The sequence below is a fragment of the Prinia subflava genome, chromosome 8, assembly GCF_021018805.1.
Source record: "Prinia subflava isolate CZ2003 ecotype Zambia chromosome 8, Cam_Psub_1.2, whole genome shotgun sequence".
NCBI lineage: Eukaryota > Metazoa > Chordata > Aves > Passeriformes > Cisticolidae > Prinia > Prinia subflava.
The window spans coordinates 15,933,138-15,949,649 of NC_086254.1; the positions used below are offsets into that span (position 1 = coordinate 15,933,138).

At 49.5% G+C, this 16,512-nt stretch overlaps 1 protein-coding gene across 1 annotated transcript in view; it reads left to right on the plus strand.

Annotated features, from left to right (window-relative positions):
* ELL (elongation factor for RNA polymerase II) overlaps positions 1 to 13,110 on the plus strand; it is a 50,681-nt gene extending 37,571 nt beyond the window's left edge. Inside the window, exons 7-12 of the mRNA XM_063403454.1 lie at positions 1,789 to 1,885; positions 4,628 to 5,144; positions 7,534 to 7,600; positions 10,142 to 10,313; positions 11,155 to 11,199; positions 12,491 to 13,110. Coding sequence (XP_063259524.1) covers positions 1,789 to 1,885; positions 4,628 to 5,144; positions 7,534 to 7,600; positions 10,142 to 10,313; positions 11,155 to 11,199; positions 12,491 to 12,595 — 1,003 coding nt within the window. The 3' untranslated portion in view covers positions 12,596 to 13,110. The remainder of the gene's footprint in view (positions 1 to 1,788; positions 1,886 to 4,627; positions 5,145 to 7,533; positions 7,601 to 10,141; positions 10,314 to 11,154; positions 11,200 to 12,490) is intronic.
* Positions 13,111 to 16,512: the final 3,402 nt, after the last annotated feature.

Genomic DNA, 16,512 nt, shown 5'->3' on the forward strand with positions numbered 1-16,512 from the left:
ACAGGAGGCAGCAGACGTTGGGGTTTGTATCAAAAATCAATTGTTCAGGGATTTCAGGGCCACTCAGTGCCTCAGCAGATGCAGTAATTAACACATCTGGAGATATTAAAGCTGGGTCTAACTAGGCTTGGGTTAAACCAGCTCGTTTTTCCCTCCTTTTTTTGTTTTCCACCCCTCTGTCACCGCTGGGCACCCGGAGCAGCCTGGTCTGTGGAAGGGGTCCCAGCCTGTGACTGGATGAGCTTTGAGGTCCTTCCAGCCCAAACCACTCCAGGATTCTCCAAAATCTTTCCTCTGCTGAGCTCAGGGCTTTCCTCACTCCTTAAATCCAGAATTAACAATTAGAAGATGTGACAGGCTTGCTCAGGCTGATCAAGCAGCCCCCAAAAGCCACTTTCACTGGGGTGTTTGGGCAATATCAGTGTTTTCATTTCCACAGTCCCCAGGTCCTTTCCTTGAGTTGATCTGTGGCTGCTGAGGTTGTTTTAAATAAAATTAAACAAAGCCAGGACAGTGGTGACACTGCAGATGTCTAAATATTGCTGCAGCACAGCCCAAGGTTCAAGCTCAGGGTAAAAGCCAAATCTTGTCAAGTCCTGGGCGTTATCTCTGAGATAAATCTTCCCAATGTTTAAAGGATATGAGTGAGCTTTAATGCTAATTCCAGTTTCTTGTGGGTTATTCAGGCTCCACAGCTCCTGACAAACTGACTGCTAGAGCTGCTTTATTAAAACCTTTAACCCTGAATTCTGTTGGTTTTTTTTTTTTTCTGTTTGTCAGCTGCAACTTGATGCAAGAATGGTGGTTTTTTTTTTCTGGGTGATTAATTGAGGGGCAGTCTGGTGTCAGAATTGTTGGGCAAAGCTGCTGGGCTGGGAAAACACTCTGAGATCTGCAGAGGAGCAGAGACCCAGCCTGGAGGGGAATTCAGGCACTCAAGTGATTCTAATTGTACTTTTTGTTGCTACTGAAGGGTTTTTTTATTTATCCAATACCACAAATACAGCCCAGAGTAGCTCTGTTTTGCATGATGCAACTTAAAAGTATTATTGGGAAGCCTAAAATGTAAATCCTGGTGGACCAATAATACCTCAGCAGTTCCTGTTATAATGCTGCTTTTCCTGGACCCAGAGGAGCTCGCTGCTGAAAGGGCTCCTGTTGCCATAAAATATTGTTTTAATGATGCTAATGAGTGGGAGAACTTACTCCTCAGCATCTGAGCTTGAGTTTCAGCCCCTCTTCAGTGAGCTTTGCTTTCTGAGTTGTCTCAGCAAGCAAAAACCCGGCAGAAATTTATTTCATTAATGTCTCCCTGAGCTGTGTTTCCATCAGCGGGAATAATATCTGATATCCTTTACACCTTAAAATTCAACGCCACTTTCACTGATCTCCATGTGGATTGTGTTTCTGAGGAATTAATTTGTTTTCATTCTTACGTCACCAGTTCAAGAGCAGAAAGGTAAAATTGTTGTGAAAGGAGTTCCACCCTCAGCAGGGAATCCTTTCACGTGTCCAGGAGCTCAGCCTTGGCCCTGTTGGTCCAAGGTGTTCCTTCCATTACCAAAAAGCCACAAAAATCACAAGAAAGCAAGAAAGACACGAGGAATTCCAATTTATTGCTGATATTTCCCTGTAGCAGCTTCTCCTTCCCAGCTTTTATCAGAGAGCAGAGCCTGAACCAGCTCCTTTGTGGCACCTCCAGGCAGGGTTTGAGCCCGAGGAGGGCTCCAGGTGCTGGGTGCCACCCTGTCCCCCTGGCCCGGGCTGTGAGCGCGTTGTGTTTTGCAGGAAGCTGTGCCAGCCCCAGAACAGCGGCGCTTTCCAGGGAGAAGCTCCTTCCCTGAGCCCTCCGAAGGACACCCTCAGCTCCAGCTCTCCCCCTCAGGTGGGTGATTCCCCTCTCCCAGCCCCCGGCTCCGTGTGCTGCTGGTGGATCCGGGCTGAGCCGTGCCTGTCTGCACCCTGTAATCACCTGCTGCGGGGTCAGGAGGTGCTCGGGGTTTTATTTCTGTTTTATTAAGTTGGAGTCTCATTCTGGCTTTCCTCGGCATCTGTTTCTCCTCTGGACGTGGCTCGGCGAGGGCCTGTGGGGAGGATCTCTGAAAATGAGGCTCAGGTTTAGTTTTAAGGGCTAAATTCCTTTTGCAGTGCCTCCATCCCTCCTGGAGTTCCTGGGAGAACGAGCTTGTGTTTTCCTCATTACTAATAATTGAGTGGAACGAAGCTGTAATAAGCAGCTCCCAAACACGGCTGAGTTATTAAAACCCTTGACCTTTTGCAGCCTAATTGCCGTGACAGATCAGGGGCAGGTTGGGCTGCTCCTGGCTGCGAGATGCCAGAGCAGGGAGCTGTGAAAAGAACTTTTTTTGCCTGCTTTTTCCATGACCATAAACCACACAGGAGCCGCGTGTCAAGCGCAGCCTTGTCCCCAGTGCTCCCAGTATCTCCCAGCACAGGACCTCAATCACTGGGATTGTGAAATGTTCTGCCTTTCCCTTCTCCCAGTGTGGGTCAGCCCAGACAAGTTGAGTATTTATTCTTCTCCTGCCAATGGAATGTGTAATGCCTGCTTGTCTGGACAGACGCACCGAGGATTAGTGGCACAGAATATTAACAGGTAAAGAAATTATGTGCTCTCTGGCACTGAGAGGGAGGCAATTCTCTGGTGGAGAACAAGGACTGTGTAACTTGTTTGCCAGGTAGCTGATTCCAAATCCTCTCCTGCCCTGCTGTGGGCATGTTCCTGGTGAATGAAGAGTGATCAGCTTCGAGTTAGCTGGGAAAAGATCCTGGTCTTGTGTCTTTTTTTAAGGTTGAAAAATCATCTTGTTTCTCTGGCTGTCCATGTTTTAAAGATTCAGAGGTCTTTAGGGTGAGGTTTTGATCTCTCAGGATGACCCAGTTGAAACTTTGGGTGGTTGGTTGGGTTGGATTTAGGAAAGGCTGGTGGAACAGGGACAATCCAGTGTGGAATATAAATGTTTCCAGCAGGATTCTGTCGTGTCAGACAGCAAACCACAGCACTGTGAGCTGTCACTTTTTTAATACTCTCTGGCTGTAGTTTCTATTTAGAGAAATGGTTTTTAATGGGTGCAGTGCCAGCAGAGGATTGGGATCTGGTAGGATGGAATGCAGAATATTTTGGGAAAGTTCAGCTGTGGAATGAGGGTGAAGAAGCTTGGTCTGGTAATTCCAGAAAATGGATGTATATAACCCTCCTAACCAGGGAGACGAGCTTGGAGGAGCTGATATTTGTTGTTTTTAGAGAAAAGGTTGTAAAATGTGGCAGGTTTTTTAGCTGTGTCACCTGTTGAGAGCCCTGCTGAGGGAGGTGGCCCCTCCTTGGGGACACGGACACTGGGAGCTCTGGGAGGTGATGTTGCCAAGCCGGTCGGACGTGCTGTCCTTGCCCCTTGAGCTCAGTGGCACAACCAGCAGCTCTTCCTTAATCACCTTGACAGGTGGAAAGAATTCCTGGCACTGAGCAGTGTCCTCAGGACCCCTGAGTTAGCAAAGAGAGAGAAAATCCAGGGGAAAAACGGGGAATTAGGGGCTGCTCCAGCTGCATTTCAGCGATGGAACAGCGTTTCCATTCGCAAACACGGCGCGATCCTGCCCGAGACAGAAAGAAAATAATGGATTATCCAAAAGAAATACCCGGAGCTATCGCTTGTTTTCCTCTGGGCACAGAATAATCCTTGGCCCAGAGCTGTTGCAGCCCCAGAGCTGCCAGGTGGGCACACACCGAGGGCTGGCTGAGGTGGTTTTGGCTGGCACGGGCTGGGCTCAGCCTGATGGATGAGTTCTTGCGTGGAGCAGCTTTTGCAGGCTGCAGGCAGCTGCCTCCGAGGTGTGGGCACAGCTGGGAACCACTTCCTTCTCTGCCCTTGCTCAAAAAGGGGTTGCTCAGGTCATGTTGGCTCCTGTGACGTGGCTCTTCGAGTGTCCTCTTCTGCCTGAAATTCTGAGAACTCAGCAGCTGGCACTTCCTCCCCTCTTCTGGGCAGTGCCTGGTTCTTGGGAAGAGGAGGGGACGGGGAAGGGGTGAAGCTCTTGGCCACAGTGCTGGGAATAAAATGCAGAACTGGAGAATCCCTGCTCCAGAGGCCTGAGCACATTTTTCCTTCTCAGGGACTTTGGGGTGCTCAGGACAGATGTTTCTATCATGGAATGGTTTGGGTTGGGAGGGACCTTAAAGCTCATCCTGTTCCACCCCTGCCATGGCAGGGACACCTTCCACCATCCCAGGCTGCTCCAAGCCCTGTCCAGCCTGGCCTTGGACACTTCCAGGGATATTTCCACTCTCCAATTGCCTGAGACAAGGAGAGGCTGCAGCTTTGGAGTTCCAGAGGGCTGGGTTTGAAATGAGCCGCAGTGAGAGCGGGCTGGGGGTGCCATGGGCTGTGTGTGGATAATGGGGGAGGCCAGGAATTGCTGATGGGATTCTTCAGGCTGTCCCACCAAACTGTGGGCTCTGAGAAGCAGTTTGGGATGGATAAACTGCTTTTCCCGGGGATATTCCCTTCTCCCCTGTATTGCACCACCACCTAGTGGTAACATCCAGCTCCACTTCCGCACCTTCAACGCGATTTATCTCTCCTTTTTTCCCCCCCTTTTCCCCTAACAGAAACGATCCCAACCTCCGGAGTTCATCGACCCCTTGGCCAACAAAAAGCCCAGGATCTCCCACCTGGCTCACAGAACCCAACCCACCCTCAACGGGAAGCTGAACTCGTCCAACGGGAAGGACAGCCTGGCTCCCCCCGCCCTGCCCGCAGCCCTGCCCCCGGCCCTGCCCCCGGAGCCGGTGGGCTCCAGCTCCTCCCTGCCGGCCCTGGAGCTGCCCAGGCCCCACGATCCCCTGTCGGATGTCAGCAACGACCTGACTCACAACGGCAGAGACTGTGAGAGCACCACGGAGCCTCCCGACAGACTGAGTCACCCCCTGCCCACAGACTGTGCCCAGAGCAGCAAACACAACTGCGGCTCCTACGTCAAATCCAAGAAAAAATCCAAAAAGCACAAAGACAAGGAGAAGGAGAGGAAGGAGAAGAAGGGCGAGGAGAAGTGCAAAGAGGAGAAGCAGAACTGTGAAGTAATAAAAAATGCTGACTTAGTTAGTGTTCCCCAGGAACAGGTCCCAGGTGAGTGGGGGCCCAGAGGTGCTTTGGTGTGGTGCCAGCATCCCCTGGAGGAATTGGGCACATCCTGGCCCGTCCCAGCTGCTCTGGGGACCCAAATGCCAGCACTGCCCTCCCTCCAAATCACCAGAGGTGCTTCCTGTCCGCAGAGGGTGTCAGGTTTTTCCTGTTTAACCTTTCGTGCTGTTTGGAGCTGCCTCAGAGCGTGTCATGTTCCTCCTGGTTAAATTAAAAGCTGGGATAATCTGTGGGGATGAAAGGCTGGGAGCAGTGGGAACAGCAGTGTTGGCTGCTGTGTGATGACTGTTGTTTGGGCTTTTAATGAAAAGTTACTCACAAAAGCTGCTAATATTGGCTACAAAAGAAGTGATAGATAAACCTGGTGATAAATGCTGTTATAAAGCAGTGGAGAACCAGCTCTTCCAGGCTGGAAAAGCTTCCTCACATCCCACTGGGGCTGGCATTTATTTATTCGAGGACTGACACAGCAGTGAGTCTCCACTGAGGTGGGATGAAAACGTTTCCCATCAAAGGCAGGTCCTTGCACTCTTTGAAATCAGAGCAGAGAATATTTCTTGGCTGATCCCATCCATTCCTTTTCCTGCTGCTCCCATGTTTTCTGCTGTTTGTCACAGCTCCCCAGAGCACTGGGACTTTTCCTGCAGCCTCTGGGAATATCTGTTAAATTCCTTTTTGCATTTTCCTTCACCCTGTTAGTGAATTTTCTACATTCCCCTTCCTGCTTGGTGCATGAAAGTCCTCCAGGTTTGGCTCCAAAAGGACAATATTTTGAAATGGAGACTCGTTTGCTGGGTTCCTGGAGAGGGGGAGCTTCTCAGGGTGTTGGGGTTGAGCTGTCCCAGCCCTCCCCGTCCCCACAGGCTTTGCAGCAGTGACAAAATGCATTTTGATGGCTCAGCAGTGATTCCTCAGGACAGTCCCTGGGGCTGATGGCTGTGTGGCACTGCAGAACTGAGAATTCTTCTACTTTCGTGCCAATCCCAGGTTTTTTCTGCGAATGTTGTGTTTCTTCCACGTTGTTCCTCTTCCCCATGAGCCTCTGGAGTGGTTCTGGAGAGACACTCGGACGTTTTCTCTTTTTGTCCTGTAAATACCCAAACACCCCAAATTCATGGAAAATTGCTGAGCCTCCTCCACCACCTTTTCTGCTTCTCTTCCCTGTTTAATTCCTGGATTTGTGTTAATTATCAGGAGCTGGGTTTTGTTCCTGCTGCTGTTCTGAGGTAACAAATCCGAGCTGGGCTGGGAGCGATCACAAACAGGATGTGGTCAGTCCTGCTTGGATCCTGCACAGCCACGACTGGGATGTTTTCCTTGCTGTGGGTAGCACCAGCCTCGTCCTCCTCCTTCCCCAAATTCCCCCTGGAGCCGTAGGGAAGCAGAAAATCACCAAAAGTTTGGGTTGGAAGGACCTTAAAGCCCATCTGGTTCCACCACCTGCCGTGGGCAGGGACAGCTCCTGCCAGAAGTGGGAGTTTGTCCTGGGAATTTTGTTCCAGAGCTCTGGAGGGACCTTTGGGGTCCTTTCAGTCAGTAGGTGGCACTCACAGGCAAAATAAACTCCCTGTGTCCCTTCCTTGCACCATCCTTAAACCCAGTTCTGCATCTCCCACCCTGTGGCCAGGAAAGGCAGGAGGAGCTGCAGCAGGAATTTGGGATTGGGCTGTTCTTTACAAACGCTGGGTTTGTGTCATTCTCCCGCCCTGCCCAGGAAAGCTTTTCTGTGGAAATTCAGAGGAAAATCCATCTTTTTAAGGATACAGTCGGGTACTGCTGACTCAGGTCGTGCAGCTGACCCTGGTGAGGGTGTGGAATGTAACACACAATTCGTGGGAAATCTCCCTTTCCAAACTCTCTTCCTCCACATTTATCCTGCAGCGTTTGGTGGATGTGGAGGATGAGCCTGCTTCAGGTTTATCCCGTTCTTCCTTCAATTTCTGAACATTCTCAGCTCAGCCTTCATTATCAATTCAGGAATCTCACCCTGGAGTACCCCCAGAGGAATCTCTCAAGTGCAGAAGCAGGAGAACAGAAGGTTCACCTTGCTCAGCTCAGCTCTCTGTGTTTTCCTCCTTCCCAGTGGTGCTCTCAGTGTTACCCCACTCCAGGCACTGTTTATCCACCAATTAAATTCAGATTTTTTCGCTGCTCGCCGATGTTGGTGTTGTTTTGCTGACAGACAAATACTGGAGGAGCCTTGAACTTTCAGCCACCTTGTTGTGGCTCCTCTGCCTCTGTCAGTTCCAAGCAAAACAGAAATCCCTTAGAATTCCATAAACTGTATATTGCAGGCAAGTTTTATGAGTTTGAAGCTGAATTGCAAAGAGCTTTGAAGTTTAAGAACATCTATAAACAAATCTTTATTTTTCAGGTTTAAATGGAACATGCAATAATTCTAGTGTACCAACATCAACTTCAGAAATGCCAGATTATTTATTGTAAGTATGTTTATCAGTTGCTTCATCACTTTGGGATCGTGTTTCAAGCTAAAAAAAAAAAAGAAAATCACAACGTGCTGGGGATTTTTGTTGGACTTTTTGTGTTATTTGATAGAACTTTGTTAGATGAGTGTAAGAAAAAGGGTAAACCCAGCTCTGCAGATTAATAGATGAAACCAAACTCGATATCAAAGCTGGTTTTTGCCTGCTTAAGGAGTTCAAGGTTATCTCCTATAAATTGTTGAAGTACTTCAGGAAACATTTCATACCTTAGAGGGGTTTGAAAGGATTAAACATCTCCACGTTCCAGCTGGAAGCTTTGAGAGGGAATAATCTGCTTTTCCTGTTGGGGAAGACAGAGCAAGGAAGGATTTGGGGTGGTTTGCTAATTCTTGCCCTCTCCAGAGCCAAGATCATCTCCATAAAGCAGTGAAATATTCTTTCCTGGGAGGCTCTCACCCCTGGGTTAGCATCGGAGTTGTTTCACCTCTTGACTCTTTAATCAGATCCCCTCGAGGTTAATTAAACAACCAAAGCCCGAAAATCCCTGTGAAGGAAAGCCCAGAATCTCCATAAACCCAAAATCTCCATAAACCCAAACCTGTTCTAAACAAAGCTTTGGGGTGGGGAAAAAGTTGTAGCTAGAGGGGGAAAAAAAATTCCCTGTGCATGTCCCAGCCCTCGGGGTTGTTTCCATCAGAGCTGGTTTGGTTGTACTGGGATTGCTGGGAGGAAGAGGAGGAGGAGGAAGCTCTAGGGCAGACAGAGGTTTCTGCTTTGCTGGGCTGGATCAGCCATACAAACAATCCCTCCAAGGTGACATTTTTAGGGCTATCCCAAAGAATTTGGGGGGCTGGGGGTGTTTTTTCTCTCACCCACGTGCTGATCCCTCCCAAAATGGGATTTTGCAGCTCCTTGGGCCCTCACCAAGGAAACTGGGAGAGGTTTCTGAGCTCTGTGTTCTCACCTGGTGTGATCTGACTGGTTTGTGCCCAGCTCCTCCAATTCTAAGACCTGTCACTGCTGTTTGATGCTGTTTTATCCTGTGTGGATGGTTCTGTATCCCAGCCCTTGGCAAGGAGTCAGTTCTGGAAGTTTAGAGCACTGAAAAAGTTAAAGCACTGAAAGATCCTCCTTAATTTGAGGCCTAAATCAGCTTTTCCACGTCCATGCACCAACCTGGCCCTGCTGCAGCCAGAGCAAGGAGGCAAATCAGAGCCACCACCTACCCAAAGATGAATTTTACCTTCAGAGAGGGCTGTAAATGCCAATTTTAATGGCTTTTTGTCAAACAGAATAACTTCCAAAAGGCCCCCAAAGGCAGCTCAGTTCAACCTGAGCTCAGGACACATCGAGTCTCTCCAGAAGGTGCTGGAAATAGAGCTGCTGGTGGAGCTAAAAAAAAAAGAACAAAGCTCCTCACCGTGGTTTCTTGTCGTGCTCTTGCCACACAATCACCCTGCGAGCGTTTTGCAACGATGGCTCAATGCTTTTTGTGTTCCTTTAAAGACTCTTGACACTGCAAGCGTGGTATTCCTGCTGTTCCAATGCCTGGCACAGATGCAGAACTCCATGTTCTGCGGGCCAGCAGGAGTCAGAGGAGCTGTAGCAGCACTATCTGCGTGTCCTCCTCCACCCCCAGCTGCTCCAGGCTTGGCTGTACCTGCCCATTCCACCTTATCTGGCAGAGATAGGAAGTTTTGGGAGCAAACATTGTTTGTTTTACAGGAGGTCAAGGCAACAATCCCCGGTGGTTGCCTCCGTAATTTGCTACTTTAATGCAAGTCAGGATGAGAGGAAACGGCCTCAGGCTGCACCAGGGGAGGTTTGGATGGGATATCAGGGGGGATTTCTTCACTGGGACAGGGATTCACCATCCCTGCAGGGATCTGAGCCATGTGGAGGTGGCACTCAGGGACACGGTTTAGTGGTGGCCTTGGCAGTGCTGGGATTTGATCTTGGAGGGCTTTTCCAACTTTAATCCCAGGGCTTTTCCAGCTTTAATCCCAGAATGGTTTGGGCTGGAATGAGCTGAAGCCCAGGCTTTAAATGCAGGGACACCTTCCTCTATTCCAGAGCACTCCAAACACTTCCAGGGATGAGGCAGCCAGAGCTTCACTGGGAATTCCTTCCCAGACCCTTCACAGTGAAGAATTCCCTCCCAAAATCCCATTTAGATGATCCTGTGATCCTAAACTAGCCACGATTTTGTTTCCAGTCACTCAGCAGGGCTCATCCTCCTCGTGCTCGGCACCGCCGCATCCCAGAGAGAATCCCCCAAAAACCAAAACCAATCCCCAAAAACCAAAACAAATCCCCAAAAACCAAAACCAATCCCCAAAAACCAAAACCAATCCCCAAAAACCAAAACCAATCCCCAAAAACCAAAACCAATCCCCAAAAACCAAAACAAATCCCCCAAAACCAAAACAAATCCCCAAAAACCAAAACCAATCCCTCCAAAACCAAAACAAATCCCTCCAAAACCAAAACCAATCCCCCAAAAAAACCCATTCACCAACCCCTTTTCCCCCCCTGCAGAAAATACGCAGCCATCTCCTCCTCGGAGCAGCGCCAGAGCTACAAGAACGACTTCAACGCGGAATACAACGAGTACCGGGACCTGCACGCCCGGATAGAGCGGATAACCCGACGGTTCACCCAGCTGGACGCCAAGCTGAAGCAGCTCTTGCAGGGCTCTGAGGAGTACAAGGTAAAAACAGAGCTAAAAACACCCCAAAAAAAGCTCCCGGTGCACGTGGCAGAGCTGCAGGTCTTTGATGTGCCCCGTCTGGGCCGGGTCTGAATTCCAGCCTCAGAACTGGTGGGGAACGTGCACACAGCTTTGGGGAATGCTCCTAACCCAGCTCTGTGCTGCTCCTTTTTCAGGCTGGAGCCACATCATGGGACTTGTTGACAAGGAAAGGCCTCAGTGAGACAATTGGTGTCCTTAGCCAAAAGCTGCTGGAAGCTATTAGTGTATCCCAGCCAGAAAAACTCATATTTGCACATATGGGAGCGTATCAGGGCTGGAAGGGGAGTTAGCACGGGGTCATCTGTTCCTCTGCAATCTTTGATCTTAATAATGCTGCATTATTGGACTTGTCAGAGTGATTTTTAAAGAGTTTTAGCTATTCATTAGCTTGAAAAAGTGAGTCTCGTTGAGGATAATAAACAGATTTTTACAGAGCACCTATTGTGCTAAGCACAGCTTCCTCCCTCAAACCTCTCCTGCCCTTCTCCTTGCAAAATTCCTCACTGGATTGTTTTTTAAATCTTGGTGGGGGGGAAAAAAAATCTCCTAGGGCTTTGGAAATGTGAATTATCCTGGAATCCAGGTGCTTGTCACAGAAGGCCTCATCCTTCTGTGTCAGCTCCAGGAGATCCACGGAATCTGAGCTGGTTGTAGCCTTTGGATGTGCCCAGAGCAGCCATGGAGGGAGCAGATTCTGGTTGGAATTTGCAGGAATTGTGCACACGGAGCCATCAGTAAATACCTACTGCAGAACTGAAAATAACACCCTGCTTTTTTTCCTCTCTCTTTATTTTTTTAGACCATCCACGATCAAATTTTACAGGAATATCGGAAAATTAAAAAGGTAAGGGACTGTCCTTGGCCACAAAAAGCTTTTGGGTGGTGCCCCTGGTGTGACTGAAAGAGATGGGCCCTTGCCAAGAGCAAGCCCAGGCTCTGAGGCAATCCCAGATCTTTGTTCAGCTCCAGCCCGGCCCTAAAAAAGATCAGGAAGGGTTTGGGGGGAGCTGGGAGTGCCCCACAGATCCTGGGGATCGCTGAGCCGTGGCCGTGGCACAATGGGTGCCTGCACCCAGGGCCTTTATCTCTCCAGGGAAGGAACAGTTCGTGTTCCAGATGCTCAGGATCCCTCTGGGGGCTGCTGGGATCAGGCTCTGGAGCTCTGTCCCCGGATTTTTGGAGTTTGGGGCACAGAAAATACCTGAAATTTTAGTATTTTTATGCAAAGTATCCACACACCAGTGGGGATTTGGGGGTTTTTTCCTTTAAATAAGTGGATATGGTCCTGAGCCCTGTTGTCCTGAGGGATTTAGGAGCTCTTTGAAGAGATTCCCTGCATGTTGGGAGTTCACCTTTGTTCCAGGGGCTCTGAGGTGGGGGCAGAGGGCAGATGGGGATTTTTGGAAGCTCAGTTAGGCTGAGCCTAACTCAGGTGTGCCCCTGCCCTGTGAGGAGGCTCCTGGAGATGGATAATGCTGAAAAGAGGTTTTATTCTTGGCTGGGTTTGATCAGAACCAGGACTATTTTAAAGAGACACCTAAAAAAATATGCTTTCCATAGTTTTAAGCTGAAAGAGGGGAGGTTTAGGTGGGATATGAGGAGGAAATTCTTCCCTGGGAGGGTGGGGAAGGGCTGGGATGCCCAGAGGAGCTGTGGCTGCCCCATCCCCAGCAGTGTCCAAGGCCAGGCTGGAGCAGGGAAGGCTCTGGGAACACCTCAAAGCTCCTGCCAGAGCCTGAAGGGGCTCCAGGAGAGCTCAGAGGGACTTGGGACAGGACACAGGGAACAGCTTCAGGCTGCAGGAGGGTGGGTTTGGGTGGGATTTTGGGAAGGAATTCCAAACTCCCTGCCTGTGAGGGTGGGGAGGGTTTGGGGTGGAGTTCCCAGAGGAGCTGTGGCTGCCCCTGGATCCATCCCTGGAATTGTTGGATGGGGCTTGGAGCAGCCTGGGACAGTGGAAGCTGTCCCTGCCCATGGGATGAGGGTGATCTTTTCATCCCCTCCGACCCAAACCACCCCATGATTGATTCCATGACCTGCTCTGGGCTGGCGAGGCTCAGCTTTGATTTGTCCAGAACCTTTCCCACCTCTGCATTTTCTTTTCTTTCTTTTTTTTATTTTGTTTTGTTCTGCAGACAAACCCCAATTACAGCCAAGAGAAGAACCGCTGCGAATACCTCCACAACAAACTGGCCCACATCAAAAAACTGATAGCAGAGTACGACCAGCAGCAGTTTTAGCTGCCACTCACCCCTGGACTGGGTAGGGCAAACCAAAATCCAGTCACCCTGGACGTTACGTTCCCTTTTGTACACCCAAAATCCCTTTCAGAGACGAGCATTAATTCCTCGTGGTTGAAGAACTTGGGGATGACTTTAAGATGCCACATCTGTCATGTCCACGTCCAGCACGCTCCTCCCGAGTTTTTAAGCCTCTCTGAATGTTGGAATGTAACAAATGGATAACAAAACAAACAAAAAAAAAACCACAAACAAACAAAAAAAAAAAATTCTGCTTATTCGAAGCCAGCGTTTGACACTTAAGGGAAAACTTGCCTAAAGTGACCGAAGCTCCCAAAGGTTAAGAATCCTGTAGTTTTCATGGATTAAAAGGTTTGGCATGAAGTTGTAATTCCCCCTGGCCCAGCTCCACGTGGGTTACGAATTGTCCTACAAATGGTGAGGAACTGGAATTGCTGCTAGGACTGTTTGCAATGAGAGCTGTCTGTGGAAATACACCACGTTCCCTGAGCGCTCCTTGTCTGCCCTGCTTTGTCATTGGCATCCCTGGGGGGGTGGTGGTGGCAGCACAGGGGGTCCCCGGGGCTCAGCACCTTGGCCAGGGCAGAGGTGGATCCCAAAAGGAAAAACAAACCCCAAAACCCCCCTTTTTTCTTTTCTTTTTTTTATTTTTATTTTATTTTAATCGGCTTTGTGCATTTTGGGTGCAAACCTCCTGCCCAGTCTGCCCAGTTCACCTCCAGCTGCCAGTGTTGGGAAGGTGGAGACCAGTCTGGCTTTGACTTTTCTAATTTTTCTACCAAGGCAGCCAACTTTATTAACCGCTAATGAGACTGTGGTCTATTTTTGTATCAAAAAAAAAAAAAAGAGAGGAAAGAAAAAAGCATCTTTTTTCTAAAACTGTGCCTCCCTTCTCCTTTTAGGCCAAGTGCTTGGGACCTTGCAGTATTAGTAAAACTCACCCAGGAGTCACCCAGAGGAGTGACTTTATTCCTTGATCCAGGAGAGGAGGGGGTGGGAGTGCTCTGCTTTCTCCTGGGATAGTTTTTTTTTGTGTGTGTGTCTTTGCAAGGCAGCAGCAAATCCTTGTGAGAGCACTAAGGTGCTGTTTTCCCACACAGATCCCTTCCACTGGTGTGCTTTATCTCAGCCAGCTTCTCCCTGCAGTCCTGCTTCCTGATTTTTTTTTTTTTTTTGTTATGATTTCTTTACTTTGGGTTGAAGGGAACGTTTTCAGAGTATGGCCAGGGTGTGAGAAACACTCCAAAAAGCACAAAGGTGGCCTTTAACTCTGCTGCTCCTTTCTTTTCTCTCCCCTCTCCCCTTTTTAATCCTGCCAGCCTGTGGGATTTGACTTTTTCCTGCTTCTGTTTATCTCAAAGTGAAGGATTCCTTCCCTGTGGAGTCTCCTTCCCTTGGAGGTTGCACTGAAGAGCCTTTTTCACCCTTGCAAGGAGAGGAATGGCAGAGTTAAGGAGGGAAACACTTCTTAAAACAAGGACTTGAGTTGTTTTTTTTTTTCCTGCCCCAAACAAAACATGGGTCCATCTGCTGTATTTAAAATAGGAGGTAAAATTACTATTAATTATTATTATTATAATTATAATTTCATTGTTGTCACACAGCCAGGGCCACTGCTTTTGCTTTGTCACTTTATTCTGAGGTCTCTCCCTGTGTGTCCAGCTTTGCCATCCCCTTCTCCAAGGGAAAGGTGACAGCCAGAGGGACACGGTGGCCCCTGGGATGCCACCAGGATGCCACCACGCCTTCCCCTGGTCTCCAACCCCAAACCTGTGGAGAAGGAGGGTGGGAGGAGACGCTGTGCCCCGGGAGCGCCCCAGAACCACCCCGGGGTCCCAGCTGGGGCTGCCGGGGGTCAGGAACGCTCTGCCCCCGTCCCCTCCTGCCCACACCGAGCCCGGGGCTCAGGGGGGCAGCACCTCCTCCTCTGGGCCTTCTGGAAAACTCTGGGAGCTTCTGGAAAACTCTGGGAGCTTCTGGAAAACTCTGGGAGCTCTGGAAGCACAGGGAGAGCTTTGTGTGGGGGGAACCGCGGCACCGGGGCGGGCGCGGGGGGCCCGGGGGGATCCGGGAGGGGATGGGGACACCTGGGGTGTCACAAAACAAACCCCCAGCCCCGCCCCGGGACTGTCACCGCACAGCCCTGCCCCACACCCGGGTTTTGGGGTGGAAAAACTGAATTTCCCCGGCGCGGGGGCTTGGTGGGGGCTTCGTTGCGGCAGCGGAGGAGGCGGAACTCGGGATGGCAGAAGAGGCAGCAGCTCCAAACCCAGGATGAGTAAATCCTTCCGTGGAAAAACTTCTCCTGATCCTGAATATTTTGAAAGGAGGGGTCTTTTTTTTGTTGTTGTTGTTGTTGTTGCTTGGGGAGGGGGGGATAGAGATGGATCTCAATCTTTATACATCTGCTATAAGATATTTTTGCAAACAGAGTTGTATACAAAGATGTATTGTGTACATTTACATGTATATTCTGGAACTTCTAAAAAAATTTGAATATAAAAAAAGAACCCTGAAAATATTTAATGAATTATCCAAACTGTGAGACCCAATTAGCATCCACCAACTTCTGCTTCACTTTTCTTTTGGACTGTGTTAAAGAATTGTAGTCGAATCTGCCTTTTTTTTTTTCTTTTTTTTTTTTTTAATTTTTTTTTCTTTTTTTTTTTTTTTTTTAGAGGCGACGAAGCTTAGGCAAAATTTTGTGCTTTTTGGGTTAATAGAAACCAGTTCTAGGTGATTAAGTATGATCTTAACTTATTGATACTGTGTTTTACTTTGTAATATTGTACTGTGGATAAAAACTATATTGAGCCATGGAGTTGGAGTTTACAAAAGAGCTTTTCACTTTGCCAAAATGTTACAATTTCAAGGCAGCATAGTCTTCAGCTTTCCTAATCTTTTTTCTTAAGAGCTAGTGTCCTTTTTTTGTACACTAAAAAAGCTGAATGCTGATTTTGCAACATATAATAAATTCACTGTATTGGAAAACAAGCAGACAATAAGGTTGTGGATTTCTTTTCAGTGCTTCTCCCTGCAAGGAAACTCAAAAGGGAAAGGTGATAAATGGCTGGCGTGGAGCTTGGAAGCAGGAAACGGGAAGGAACCGGGTCACTGGAGTGAGCTAAAGTGTCAGAGCAGGGAGTAGGTAAGAAAGAGGAGAGGGAAGAGCAGCTTGGAGCGGGCCAGCTCCAGCCCTGGCACCGCCGGGGGCTTCCAAAACCCCTGCGGGGGTTGTGGAGGAAAACTGCTCTGGAGGAGGAGCTGGCTGCTCCCCCTGGGGCAGCAGCAGGCTCAGGGAGCCTCGGATCCAGCGAGGGGCTGTGCAGGAGTGAGGCACGGACCCTGCTGGAGCTCCCACCCGGCTGAGCCATCCCAGAAATGCCCGGGATGCAGAGGCCACCTGGGCTGGGGCAGGGCTGGCCTGAGCCTCGCTGTCACCCTGGATTGCTCTGGCCCTGCCTTCTGCAGCATCCCCGGGGCTGGATGGAGCAGGATGAATAAAATCAGGGATAAAACTGTTCGGGATGGCCTTGGAGCAGCTGCTGAGCTCCTGCTCCTCCCTCCCCGAGCAGAAGGTGACGGGCACAGACTGGGCTGGAGGCTGCAGGTGCTGGCACTGCCCTCCCCGTGCCCATAGCGTGGGGTTAAGGGCTGGGTTCAGGGCTGTCCCTCCAAAACAGCAAACTCCGGAGAAGGTGTCAGTAAGGCAGAGGTCAAATAACGTTTTACAGAGCCTTGGTTCGTTTTTTAAAAGGTGTCCTTGTCCTTGCAGGACAGGGCAGCGCCAGCACCTGCACAAGGAGACACCGGTGGGACTCGGCCACGGAGCAGGAGCTGAGCCCGGGCTCTTGAAAATCCCCAAATCTTCCAGTTTTAATTTCAGACGTGGCTTC